Source organism: Vipera ursinii (genome assembly GCF_947247035.1).
Source record: "Vipera ursinii genome assembly, chromosome: 2".
Lineage (NCBI taxonomy): Eukaryota > Metazoa > Chordata > Lepidosauria > Squamata > Viperidae > Vipera > Vipera ursinii.
The window spans coordinates 226,504,140-226,518,405 of NC_139513.1; the positions used below are offsets into that span (position 1 = coordinate 226,504,140).

A 14,266-nucleotide genomic window follows, 5' to 3' on the forward strand; every position below is an offset into this window, starting at 1 on the left:
GCGCGGCGAGGGGCGGGATTTAAGCCTCTCGGACCGGTAGCCCTCGGGGAGCCGACCAATAAAATCACATCTCCCAGCTGTGTGCTCTTGTCAGGTTTCCAGGCAGGAAGGCGGGGTCTTCCTCACTGAAGCCAATCGCAGCCGCTCTGCTGCTCGAGGTAACCTGAGGCGCTCTTCGCCGGATGTGAGGATCCGGTTTGCTTCCGGGCGAGGTGAGTGGCGGGGGAGATGAGCTCGCAGAGAGGCAACGTGTCCCGGACGCGAGCTCAACGGCACCAGAACGCTCAAGCCTTCCGGAATGATAAGTACGACTCCAGCGCCCAACGCAAGGTATGAGGCCGGGTTGCAGGAGGTTTCCCCCCCCCTTCCATTCTGTCTCAGCGTGTTGGAAATGATGGTGGCGGCAGAGCTCTTCGTGGGTCGATCAAATCTCTTGGACCCAGACTCGTATTTTTTTAATTTAGATGCGCAACCCCTGAACTCAGGGATGGGCACCTGTGGCAACTTTACCACCTGTGGACTTCAATTCCCAGAATTCCTGAGCCGGCATGTCCCCAGGTTGTAAAGTTGTCATAATTGCCCACCACTGTCCAAACTAGTGTAAACAGTAGGGGTGTTTCTCCTCTCTAGGAGGACGGCCTGCAAAGGAAATTGGGAGTTTCTGCCCTTTTTATTTTATTTTATTTTATTTTATTTTATTTTATTTTATTTTAATTCTATTTATATCCCGCCCTTCTCCGAAGACTCAGGGCGGCTTACAAGCTTAGCTTATTTTTGAAAATAACGAGGGAGTTTTCGTGCAGTTATTTTAAAGAGTCAGAAGATGCGTGTGCCTTGAGATGCCTTGAACAGAGCCTGGAAATTTTTGATTGCACCTGGTCATTTTCTGTTTGTCTCTTTTAGAACACACACGCACGAACCCTCATTAACCCTCATTAAAATGGCCTGGCTAAATGGGTAAGGCTGAGAAAGCAGCGTTTTTTGAATACACTTTAAATACTCATCATTGTAACCACCCACTTAATATGCTAGAGTTAAAGAAAGATGCTGCATTAATCAAGCTTAAGGTGGAAGTTAGGTGTGGTTGGTAGAATGATGACCCTAATTTATAGTATGCAGAAAATAGGAAGAAGTTGTTTCACTTAAAAATTGAATTATGCACTTACTTAAGCCACTAATTGGCCATCCTTTAGAAAGGAATCAAAACATGCTAAATTAGTTCATATCAATGAAATAACCACTTTTGCAAAATCACAATTTATGTTTTTGTTTAACAAATCAGAGTATCCTACTATAATAATAAAAGGATAAAAATGTCAGAGTCAAAACAGATTAGTCAGATTTAAGCAATATTAAAATCAAAAGTGCACTCGAGGTTTAATTCCTGGTATATTTGAAAGGAGGTGGGTTCAGTGGATATAATCTGAATCTGATCCAATATTAAAACGCAATGCCAGAACAGTACAAATACAGTAAATACTATAAGTTTAAAATTGAATGGCCTGGGACAGTAAGAAAGTTTATATTAGGAAGAATATCATGTTAAAAAAAATTCTCTTCAAATCCTAGAGATATTTCCGGGATAGTAGAAGAATGTTTTCAAAAACAAGCTCTTGACCATAATCTTGCTAACCTTAAGTGCCTAAAAATTTCAGGCATAAAATGTTATTTTTCTAAGTAATGAATAATATTTGTGAAGAAAACACAAATATGACTATAGAATCTGTACAAATGTAAACCATTAATCTCCCCCCCCAAATAGCTAAGTTCATTTGCAAGTGTTAGCTATTTTCAAATTAAATCTCTCAAAGGCAATGACTACTTACTGTAGTGTATATTTCTTATTAGCATCTAATTCTAGGCAATTTTTAATTTAATAGGAAAAGATATTTTTACTTTGTGAATTAGGCCTGAGAAATTTATCTATTATTGACAGTCTTGTGAATTGATGCAATTCTTAGACATACATAATTTTAATCAGAAATAAGGAGATTGTGTTAATATTTATCTAAATCTTACTGGTTTTCAGTAGAAATGGAAGAATAAAAAAAATGACCATAAAATAGCAGGTAGCAACATTTGGATGACCTTATTTGTTTATTACTTGTATAAGAGATGACGGGAAATATGTGAGCTCTAGGCTAGAGTGGGAGGTAGAAGGAGTATCCTAGAAGAAAAGTCAAATTGCTTCTGTACTGTTGCAAGGCAGCTGTTTGTATTTGTTCTTGTAGAACTACCAGGAGTCGGGCTCAACTCAAGAACATCACTACCTGTTGTATGATAAGAGGCTAGAAATGTAATGTGAGTTAGATTAGATAGAAAAGTCACCTTCAAGATGGTTACACAAAGAAGCATGGCTTAATGCAATTGTGAACCCAACCTTCATATTTGTTGTTACATTAACAAGCACTCTTGACAGTATATAAAAAACTGTTAAAAGAAACAAGCTGCAGTCAGGAGAATTAGAATATAGGTACCATAAATGCATGTGTGTTCCATATCAGTATATGAACATGTATAATTGCTTTTGCTCCAAGTAGAAATAAAGTTCATTTGTTTGCTTTCCCATCCTGCTGTCCTTAACAGAGGACTTTTTAAAGCCTAATTGTGTTGAACTGTTCTGTATTTAGAATGACAGTGGTTAACTGAGGTAGATGAATGAGGGTGTGCATACTTAGGATGTGTACAACTGCTATATCAGGAATCTGTCACACCTTCCCTTAAAATATTGTGCAATATATAGCTACTAGATGAAAAATGGCTTTGTTGTTACAAATTAACTGCCTTGTTCCATAAGGGCAAACAGCTACCTATTACCAAATTCTGCTTTCCATTTCCCATAGACTAGATGCCTATAGGAAGTCTGAAAACAAGTTATGAGTTGAATAATCATCTGCTGCTGATCCATAATAACTAGAATATGATTTTTATTTATTTATTATTTATTTATTTATTCAGTTTATATACCGCCCTATTCCCAAAGGACTCAGGGCGGTTTACAAGGCAAAATTTAAAAACAATCCAATATAAAATTAAAATAAAATTAAATTAAGTCTAGCCGCAAAAATTAAATCACAATTTAAAAACATTAAACCCCTCAGTCCAGACCAGATAGCTCAAAGAGCCAGGTTTTTAGGTCCCGGCGAAATGAACGAAGGTCGGGGACAGTCCGGAGTTCCGTTGGCAGTTGATTCCATAGGGCAGTCGCGCCCACAGAGAACGCCCTTCCCCTGTGGATCGCCCATCGGCAATCCTTGACCGGCGGTACCCTGAGGAGGCCCTCCCTGTGGGAGTGCACAGGACGATGGGAAATTGATGCTGGCAGCAGGTGTTCCCTTAGATAATCCGGGCCCATGCCATTTAGGGCTTTATAGGTCATCACCAGCACCTTGAATCTCTTAGAAAGCAGTATATATTCTTTCTGTAAACTTTGGTGAGTCAGTCTAATCATTTTAAAGCTGCTGCATTTTATGATAGGCAGCTTCACTTATGTGATTTCAGAAGTATGTGTTTATCCTACTTCTGACATTGTTCAGTTTCCATGGATGATTCTAGAGATATTTTGCTATTATACTACAATAGCAAAAATATGTTATTGTATCTTCATTTTGTATAATATATAAAGCTGCATCACATTCTGCAAATGATAAAAATATAAGTATTATGTTATTGATGCCCACTTGTATGTAATTTGCTGATCTGAATGTATGTTAAAGCCTATTAAAAGATTTTCGTTCCCTTTTTTCCAAAAATATTTATTTGAGCAATAATGTAGCCAACAATGTTGTGTTTTTTCTGTTTATTAATCAATCATTATCCAGTACTGCATACAGATGGCATGATGGCAAATATTAGTGCACCAGAAACAATATCCCAATTTTGGTCATGCTCCTAAACAATATTAATACTGGAAGAGCCAGTTTTAGCTTTGTGTTTAACAAGTAACAAAGGTGGAGTGTTGTAACCTATGGCAAATTAAATAGGTAGTTTAATTACAGAACAAATGTATACCTAAGCATTATTCAAAGATAGCTGTAGGCTAATGTATAAATAATTCCTTATTTGCCTTTGTTGCACTGGATTTTCAGTCCTTAAAAAACAATTGATTTTTGCACTGGAAGCATTTAAAGGAAATTCTTGTGTTGTTTACTTTCTATAATTATAGAAATGTAGTGAAACACATATATATCTCAAAGAAAACATAATCATTGATACGAAACAAACATTTTAAAAGATAAAGAGGAGGGCAATTGTGAAATATACTTTATATGCTACAGTTGGCCTATTTAAATTTCAGTTTCCTCCTATGAGTCAGTAATATGGCACAACTATGCCCTGCTGTAATGCTTGCTTTTTAAATTTCTGTTCTTGCATTTTTCTAATGGTAGAAGTCATATATTTTTCCTCGTGTATTTGCAGTGAGTTTTTTCCTGTAGCAAATAGTTGTAAATCAGGGGTGTCAAACTGCTGGCCCACAGGCTGGATGCGTCATCGGGAAGCCACACCCACCCCATTGCCAGCAATGGTGAAAAAGCTCCGATATGTTGCGTGATGTCACGTGACGTTGCGAGTTTGACATGTCTGTGGTAAATGATAATTCAAGAAGTGTATGGCTTACCAAGAATTATGGCTATCTTTTAAAATGTCCTGGCCATCTGTCGATCAAAACTGCTCTGTACTAAATTATACAGTGTTAGAAAAACAAACTGATATGTGACTATTTAAGTCCTTAATTAGTCTGTTCTTCACATGTCTGCATATTTTAGTGATTAAACAATTTCACCTCAGTCCAAATTTGTGACACTTTCACTCTTAAGGTCCACTGCACAGGGAACAGAGCAGGAGAATAATAATATATTGTTCTGATACTATGGATGCATTTGTGTAGAAATAATTTTCATGTCTGCTTAGTGTTTCCAGACCAACTAGACCAGACCAAACTGGTAACAATACAAATAATTACTAGACTGTAATATATATAGTCTAGTATAATGGTGGCGAACCTATGGCACGCGTGCCAGAGGCGGCACTCAGAGCCCTCTCTGTGGGCACATGCGCCATCACCCCAGTCCCGCTTCACCCCACCTCACCAGCAGACCCCCCGGAGGAGAGTGGCCCCTGAGTGCGGCCCATGCAGAGCAGCGGAGCCAAGAACATGGCAGCTGGGCAGCGGGGACAAGACTCCGCCCTCATACAATTGATTCTGCAGAGTGCAGGCAGAGGGCATGGCTGCCATGCCGCTGCTGGGCTGCCTGGGCGATCTGTGGCGGGCTGTGGAGGTGGTGGGTGGTCCTGCGGGCAGGCGGGGAACAGGATGGGCTGGGCTGGGGATGAGGTGGGGGCAGAGCAGGCAGGGTAGGGGCAGGGCCTGTTTTGGGGCACTCGGTCTCTAAAAGGTTCGCCATCACTGGTCTAGTATATAACTTTGAATTTCTGTCTCACGTATCTTAAACTGGACTTGGGGTGAAACCTGGAGTCATACAAATTGATTTCGTTTCATAGTGAGTCTTCATTTCCCTTATTTCTGCATCCCTGTAGGTCTGCTTTTGAGACGTGGCTTTTGAGACACTTCAGAATATATTTTGGGAATGAATAGGAAGCTACTTGGAGAAAGAAATGCTTGCTTCTTCAAATTCCCTTGGAGAAATTACTTTCATAAATAGAAGCATGACGTGGATATTATCCTTTCTGTCCTGCTAAGGAACTGGAGTATGATTTCTATTGAATGCTCATGTGATAGTCAGATGTTTTGAAAATAATCTGATGCAGATGTTAACTTCTGCTTACACTATTCTTGTTTTTTAGAAAAAAATAGGAATTTGGCTTTTGACTTCATAGAGAATCATAATAATTTCTGATATAGATGTTTTTCTTTTGGGGGCATCAGTCAAATCATGGAATCTCTTTTGCATATGTGTCTACCTGAGATCTTCCTTCCTATCCTATTTTATTTGTATTCTTATGTACATATCCCAGGCAGGGATAAGCACATATACAGGCAAAGGGTTATTTTTCAAAAGGCAACATAAAGATGTTGTAATTAATAGAACAACCTTAATTCTTTTGTCAGGATGAATACAGGTGAGTGATTGAGGAGAGGCTGTAAAAGCATTCTTAAACAGATCCATTAGTAGCATATCTTGCAACTAGTAGCTCGGCCTAAGTGGTTAGAGACTTGGGAAAAAATGTTTCTGATCCTTCAAAGAGATTCACTTTATGAATCCTCTGTAAATGAAGGCTCAAATGCCGGTATTAAAGGTACTTTATTAAAGCCTGTATTTTTCTTCCTTTCTCAATCTTACCCAAGTTTTGAACAGGTCTGAAGACATATTTTTTTGAGGAGAGGGGAGGTGGGGGGAGCTGATCTTATTTTGTATTGTGAGCATGATAGAGAACTTTAAAAGAGAAAACCTGTAGCTCAGGAATGAACTGTGGGGTCCTTGGTGCTCTCTGAGCTTGATTGTTTCTTTCCATTACAAACTAGGTAACATCAGTATTAGTGCTGATGTCACCAAGCTCAGAGGGCACCGAGGATCTCACAGACAACTCAAAATTTGGAGGATATACAGCAACTCTTTTATCCATCTTCTTACTTCTTTGTTGACCTGTATGGGAGGTTTCGAGGTCAAAACGAGTAATAAAGGCTGGTACAGAGTTTTATTTTTTAAAAAATTGCCTTTATCTTACTCTGATCTTTACAATGTCGTGCAGCATTGTGCATGGTATATTATTGTAGCATTATGTAACACTATCTATCTTTGCTCATCTTGGTAGTATGACCCTAATATCCGTATATTTTCATCAAATTTCTTAGCTTTTAAAATTTGAGGGATGAGGTGAAACCAAATAAATTTATCCCGTAGCTTCTGCCATTAGAATGGGAACAGTTAGTTATCATTCTCCATCTCTCTGAACATTAAAATGTGGACATTTTAGAAAGGAGAATAGACACACTGATGGTAGGATGAAGTCAACACATGCAATATTGATTTTCATTTGAGTGTAAAAATCAAGTTTGTATGTGTAAAACCAGTTGAATGCCTGGAGCCTCAATGTATGATCATAATTGAGTCCAAAATTTCCATTGCTATGCAAGATGGTTGTTAAGTGAGTTACACCCAATTTTACAACCTTTTGCTATGGTTGTTAATCAAATCACTGCAGCTGTTAAGTAAATCATGGTCTTTAAACGAATCTGGCTTCCCTCATTGACTGCTTGTCAGAAAAAAGCTGGGAAGGTTGAAAATGGTGATCACATGGCTCTGGGACAGTGCAATTGTCATAAATAAATGCCAGTTGCCAAGCGCCCATACTTTGATCAGATGAACATAGGGATACTGCAATGGTTGTAAGTGTGAAAACTGGTAATAAGTCACTTTTTCCAGTGCTGTTTTAACTTCAAGCAGTCACTAAATGAATGATTGTGTAAGTCAAGAACTACCTGTGCCAAAGTTAGCTTCCAGATACAGGTAAAACAAAACTGGAAATAAATGTCAATCAGGAAATGAGTCACAGCTAGTGCAACATCAGCTTTTATTCATTGTCTTACATGGTATTGCCTGGAAATCTTATAAATAGCAGCCGTGAAAATCTACAGTCAGAGTCATGGTTTTGTTCTATAATTGCAATATTTCATGTTGCGATTAAAATAATGCACTTTGGCCTTTCTATAGATTCTGGTTTGACAAGCTACATGACTGATATTTAAGTAGCTGTTGGAAAAAGTATGCAATCGGTTTAGAACTGCACACATTGAAACCTTCCTGGGTATGCCTTTTTGCATTCCATACATTCAGACATTATAGGTTAAACTCTCATTATTTAGCAAGAAACATTTCCCTTTTCAATTGTGATCTTATAGTCCATTAATAAAATAGTAAAGGAAAGATCAGTCTGTTTTTATTCTCCCAAAGATCATTGCTGAGCATCATAGATTTCTTTCATATTTGGCCCTGAACTGTTTTTTGAAGCTTGCTGTTTGTCTCCCAAAAATTGTCAATAATGCTGATGTGCTCCCAGGAATATATAAAATATTATGTTATTTTTTATGTACAAAAATTAATATAAAACACTTTTTAGAGAAAGAAGGGTGATAGGCTTGCCTACACATCTCTTTCCTAGCAGCCTTCTTTAAATAAATTAGGGGTAGATGACTTCATCCTGAAATCTTTAGTGGGGAAATCAGTGAAATCATTCACAGATTTGATTTATTAGTTTAATAAATTTGTATAGCTATCTTTGTTCAGGATGGTGTAGATAGGGCTCTTCCCTTCTCCCATTTTCCCCTCCTCGTCAACCAGATGTGGTAGGTGGAGCCAAGAGGGAAAGACTGACTCAAAGACACCTAGTGAGATTGCATGGTTGAGGGTGAACTTGAGTCTGGGCCTCTCTGGTGCCAGTTCTTCATTTCAAGCAAAGTGGTGTGTTCCACCCAACAGAATATGATAGGTACAAACTGGCACATGATTTACAGAGTCTGATGATGAGTATCCCAAAGTATTTATTGTATCAAAATATATGTACATATATAAATATATTTTGGAATTAGATGTCAAAATGAATGTGCATTTTCTTGGTTAGTTTTTTAAAAATAACAAAATACATAATTTTGACAGGATGTGATATATGACTGGATGTGAGCTGATTTCTTAACTTTTTATATATATACTCAATGAAAATAAAAATATATCTTTGTGGAGAATAAATATTGTTATTTGTATCTGAAGTTTGTTAAAAACCCTAAATCTTTTTCACATCTACATGAGTTTTGTACTGCTCCATCCTTTACCTACTCTTATAGATGGTCCTCATTTAAGGACTACTTGTTCAGTGTCCATTCAAACTTTCAACAGTACTGAATGAGTAGTAGTTATGACTGGAACTTGTGGTTAGGGCCATCTAGCATTCTTGAATAATCTTGTTGTATTTGATTTTATAAATTATCCTTAATTTGCTAGGACAGCCATCAAATTAATGTAGGCTGTTTAAAAGTTTGACAGATATCATGGTTTCAGGGTCCTATAGATAACTTTAGATTTTATTATCACTAAAATTTTACTGGTTTTCCCCTCCCCCCACAAAAAAGAATTAAACTATGAATACTTATTATGTGTTTGAAATAACATAGGAAGATATCAGTGTTTAATTTATTTCAGTATTGTCAACTCTGAGAGACAACGGCTTGAACCATTTACGTGGCCCCTGTAACTTACATGTGCAGTTCACATTTTGGATAAAAGTGCTCTCATCCAAATATTAGAACTTTGCCTTTCAAATCAAATGTTGTTTTCTTAAGCTGTGCATATATCCATTAACTTAATCATCATAATACAGAATATGAGAGAGAAAAATTGTGTGCATTTCTTAGTTTTGTCTTCTGTTTCTCTTACCACAGTTAATAGTCTTGAATAAGATGTTGGGTTTGGACTGAGTTGAAATTCTTAATTGACTGTTAAATTCACATGAGGCCACTCTTCTTAGTTACTCTGATAAATGGGCATTATTTTGACAAAAGAAGACCAAAATCATACAATAATAAGACAAATACATTAAGTTTTGTAAACATATGTTCTTTTTTTTTAAAAAAACAAGTTTTATTGGTTTTTCAATTAAAATCTACATATTTAGGAAGCATCACGATGACTGGGTAATCAGAGATTCAGTAACAGAGTTTTCAGTACATAATTCAGGTTACATTATTAAAACATCCTTCTCAATTTCCCTTAACATTTCATACAATCATTTTAAACTAATAAATTTCTAGAAGTAGCATGGTCAGTTGAAAAATTTGTCAATTCAATTTCATTGAGATATATCTATGTCCTGTTATTAAAGTTTACCTAATTTTAATTTTAATTATATTATTCAAATTTAGCCTTTAACATCCCAAATAATATTCACAACCCAAATTTCCCTTATTTCATTACAGCAAAAACTATAGCATCTAACATGTACACCAGGGGTCTTCAAACTTGGCCCTTTGATGACTTGTGGACTTCAACTCCCAGAATTCCACAGCCAGGCACGCTGGCTGAGGAATTCTGGGAGTTGAAGTCCACAAGTCATCAAAGGGCCAAGTTTGAAGACCCCTGATGTACACAGTGGCTGAGTAGCTATGTTGTACCTAATAAATATCATCTGTTTCACATCCTAATACATCACATGTTATTGACAGGACCACAGCCTATGTTTATCAATCTAGAACTATTTATACACAACCAGATTCTGTTTTAAATTTTAGCTAATTCTTAATTCTTGAATAGAATAATCAAACGTCTTTTAACATCAAAAGTGGGATCTATAAACCAAATTTCCATTATGTCAGTGCACAAATTATAATGTCTAAAATAAGCCTAATAAATACATAAACACATTCTAGTTCTATCTCATAAACATTTTCTATTTTAGATCCTGATAGATCACTGATTACTAAAAGGATAACCTTTAATGGTTCTCTAAGAACTCACTTTTACAATCTAATTCTGGGTTTCTTTTTTTGCCAATCAGGTTTCCAGACCAAGGCCTTTGAATTGCCAGATAGGTCTCCCTTCACTCCAATACACATTATTTGAATCGAAGGAGGCCATCTAGCCATCAGTGGTCCACAAAAACCGAACCATTTGTAATCATTATGTTGTTGCCTTGTTAGTTCTAGTCTCTGTATTTGCTCTAAAAACTTTATCTTCAGTTCGGTCTGGATTCCTCTTCCATCTGGGTTCATCTGCTTTAAATAGAGAGTCTTATCCAATTTTGTAATTAATGCTTGGCTATCCAGGCTTTCAGGAGACTGTCTTTGTTTATCTTCCATGTCCTCTATGTTAACATCACTATCTCGCACATTAAGTTTTCCCATAGTATGTTGTTGGTCCTTAAGGTTATTTGCCATAGTGATAGTTCCTTGTACTTTTAAAGTTGTCGGTTCTTTGGATAGTTGTTGCTTGTATTCCTCTGTCTCAATAGTATTATCTTCCAATTTTATTATATTCTGAAGTATAAATTCTTTAGTTGCAGTCTGGGTTTCAATTCGTGACTTAAGGTTGGCATGTAAATTATTAGATCTGGAGATAGACATCTCAGTGACTCTGTAGATTGTTTCAAGTATGAGGTTATAATCAAGCAAGGTTTGTGGCTGCTCCTTCTCCATTTTGTAATAATTATAAATAGTCCTTGGTGGAGGCTATTTTTCAAACAAAAATCAGTAAGAGTCCACCTCCACAAGTCTAAGCCAAATTCATCTCCAGCTGTTTCAGGTTTTTATCTTAATGCCAAGGTCAGTCCAAAATGTAAGCAAGCTTGTTTGCCAATCACTAGATATCCTCAGAGTACTTCAAAAGACAGTATCTTGTTATTTATTTCTTCTTTTTGTCCCCTTTTTTAGACTAATAGTTAAAATAGTCCATTTCTGTAAATATAGGAACTTTGGGCCAAAAGTAGAAAGGCAGTAGGTCCAATAAATCAGTATAACTTAGTAGAAGGCTGTTTCTTTTCTCTCCCAGTGTAGACAAAGGCCGCTCTTAAGGAGGGTGGGGAAAAAAATGCCTTCGCTCTCTCCTCGCAGGGGGAAGCAAATTCAAGAAGCTTTTGACAGGGAAAGTAGACAATTAAGAAAACAAGAAGGCAATTCTCACCCAGTTTTCAAGTGCTTTCAAGTGCTTTGTTGTGCTTTTGGCTTCGGCAAGAAACAGCTAAATGATGGGCCATGGGAGTGGCCGATCCTTCTTTGATTTGGAGAGTAGCTTGAAGCCGATGGGAGGGCCGCCGCCCTTCTACCACTGACTGGAGAGACCTCTCCCCTGCTCATCGCCCCTCCAGGGCAACTTTCAACCCCTTTACAGCCGCGCCCCCCCCCCCCCCCGATGAAGAAATCCAGGCGACACAAGGAGCGAATCCCTTGCACGTCTGGGAGCACCGAAATTCCGGAACTGGAACTAAGCATATGTTCTTGAATCTGGTAACCCTCTGGGTCATGTTTGGTATTCTTGTATTCAGGTTACACTGCTTAAGGAAAGAATAGCCCGATCCTGCTACATAGTTCCTCCTTGGAAGTCCTTGATTATACACATATCAAGTAATAAAAACCATAAACATAAGCCTCAAATAATAATTAAAGTACCCCACTACCAATCAGACCAGAAACAAAATGTAATTGTTAGTCTCTAGAGCACCTTAGGAACTTGAAGATGCGTGGACTTCAACTCCCAGAATTCCCCAGCCAGCTATGCTGGCTGGGAAATTCTAGGAGTTGAAGTCCACGCATCTTCAAGTTCCTAAGGTTGGGAAACGCTGCTCTAGAGGCCTGTAAAAAAAAGGCATGTTTTACTTATGAATGCAAATCAGACTGTTTATTATTTAACCCTACATCCTACTTAAAGTTATAACACGAGCTATTACAATATTTTTTAGAATGTTGCCATTTATGAACATAGACTGTTTGTGAAACAAAGGTCACAACCGTGGAAAGATACATGTCACGAGGTGGTAGCTGGTGCATGTTTATGGAAAACACAGTTTCGCAACTGAAACTATTCTGGCTATATACACAGGGCCAATCTGTGGCCTATGAAGATGTAACAGCTATACAGAATAATAAAAATTATCTCTAAAATAGAAAGCTTTGGACTTTATAAAGCTCAGTAGGTTGAAATCAGTCCTTTGAACTGAACTTAGAAACTTACAGGAAGTCAGGGCAGCACCCTCAAAATACCGTGTTTCCCCAAAAGTAAGGCCTACCCAGAATATAAGCTCTAGCTTGATTTTTGGGGATGGGCCTAATATAATCCCTACCCCCAAAATAAGTCGTAGTTTTGGGGCGAGGCGCACACCTAAAAATCAAACTAGGGTGGGGATAGGGGGGTGGAGCTGCCCCATGCATCCCGCACCCACTCACCTTGCAGCTAGGTCTCTCCTTGCCAGCCCACTTCTCCTGTGGCGTCTTCTGCAGCCAGGCCTGCATTTCTCAGTCACAGGCCTTTCTGGAAGGCCATTGCAGCTAATAACCGACCTATGGATTGAATTCATAGCTCAGTACTCGGCTGCATATGCCTTCCAGAAAGGCCTGACTGCAAAATGCAGACCGGAATGCAGCTGCAAAATGAAGCTGCTGCTTCGGTCAGAAGAAGTGGGCCACCTAGGCAGGGCTGTCAATACCAGAGTTTAGTATAAAAGGCACCCCCTGAAAATAAGACCTGGTGCCTCATTTGGAGGCAAAAAATAAATAAGGCCCAGTATTATTTTGGGGGAAACACGGTATTACTGTTGAATCATCCTGTACCTATCAGCAGGTAGACTGATGCGTTTTATGTTAATTGCAGTTTTGAATTAGTCTTCTGAAAGAGAGTTTACTGCAGTAATACAAGGCTTGAAGGACATCTGGCTGTGTTCACATTTCTATGTATACACACATCCTCTTCTGTAACAGAAATGTATACATATGTACATAGACAAATGAGAATTTCCAAAGCAGCTACATGAGCTTTCTACAGGACATGGCTGCTTTTATGGTTCGAATAAACATGTTTTTGCTATGCTAATACACTTTGCAAAGCATGTGTTTTGAATGATTTGCACAGCCATAGCTTATGGTTCATAATAACGGATGAAACAAATGTGGAATTCAGACCACAAATGTTCAAATGTCATGGTTTTTTTAGCAGCTCATATTTCTACCTGTTATTTACTGACTTTCATGCACTGATTTTCTGCACACATAAAGCTATTGAGCATTATAAGCAGTAGATGTAGAGATAGCTAACAGAAGGACTGTTAAAGCATTTTTATCTGCTTTCCTTGCCTATGTTGCATATCCCTATGGAATATGCCTCCTACTCGTTCTCAGGAGTTTCATAATTTCCTTCTTCACTCAGTTCGGTCTTCTTTCTCTTCTAATTCAGACTTACGCAGTTCAGGTATTCCTAGGTTTCACTCTCCCTCCGTAATGGGAGGACAGCACACCATAGGCCTTTAGATGTACCGTATATACTTGAGTATAAGCCGAATTTTTCAGCCCACTTTTTGGGCTGAAAAAATCCACTTCGGCTTATACTCCAGTCAACAAAAAAAAAAACTTACCGAGGACTTGCGCGTGGCCGAGCTACTTTGCCTGAAGCTGCTGGGGTCGCCCGGGTGCCTCTGCTCGCCCTCAGCAGCACCTGGCCCGGAATCACATGCGAAACAAGCCCGGCAGAGGAGCCGGAGCGGCGAGCAGAGGCGCCCGGCCCAGATCCTGCAAGGCCCGGCCGAGACGCGCCCCCAGCAGCGGAGCTGCTCC

At 38.5% G+C, this 14,266-nt stretch overlaps 1 protein-coding gene across 1 annotated transcript in view; it reads left to right on the plus strand.

Annotated features, from left to right (window-relative positions):
- Positions 1-95: 95 nt before the first annotated feature.
- Positions 96-14,266, plus strand: part of LOC310635572 (uncharacterized protein C9orf85) — a 34,932-nt gene continuing 20,761 nt past the window's right edge. Inside the window, exon 1 of the mRNA XM_083354646.1 lies at positions 96-330. Within this exon, the coding sequence (XP_083210772.1) occupies positions 229-330 (102 nt within the window). The 5' untranslated portion in view covers positions 96-228. The remainder of the gene's footprint in view (positions 331-14,266) is intronic.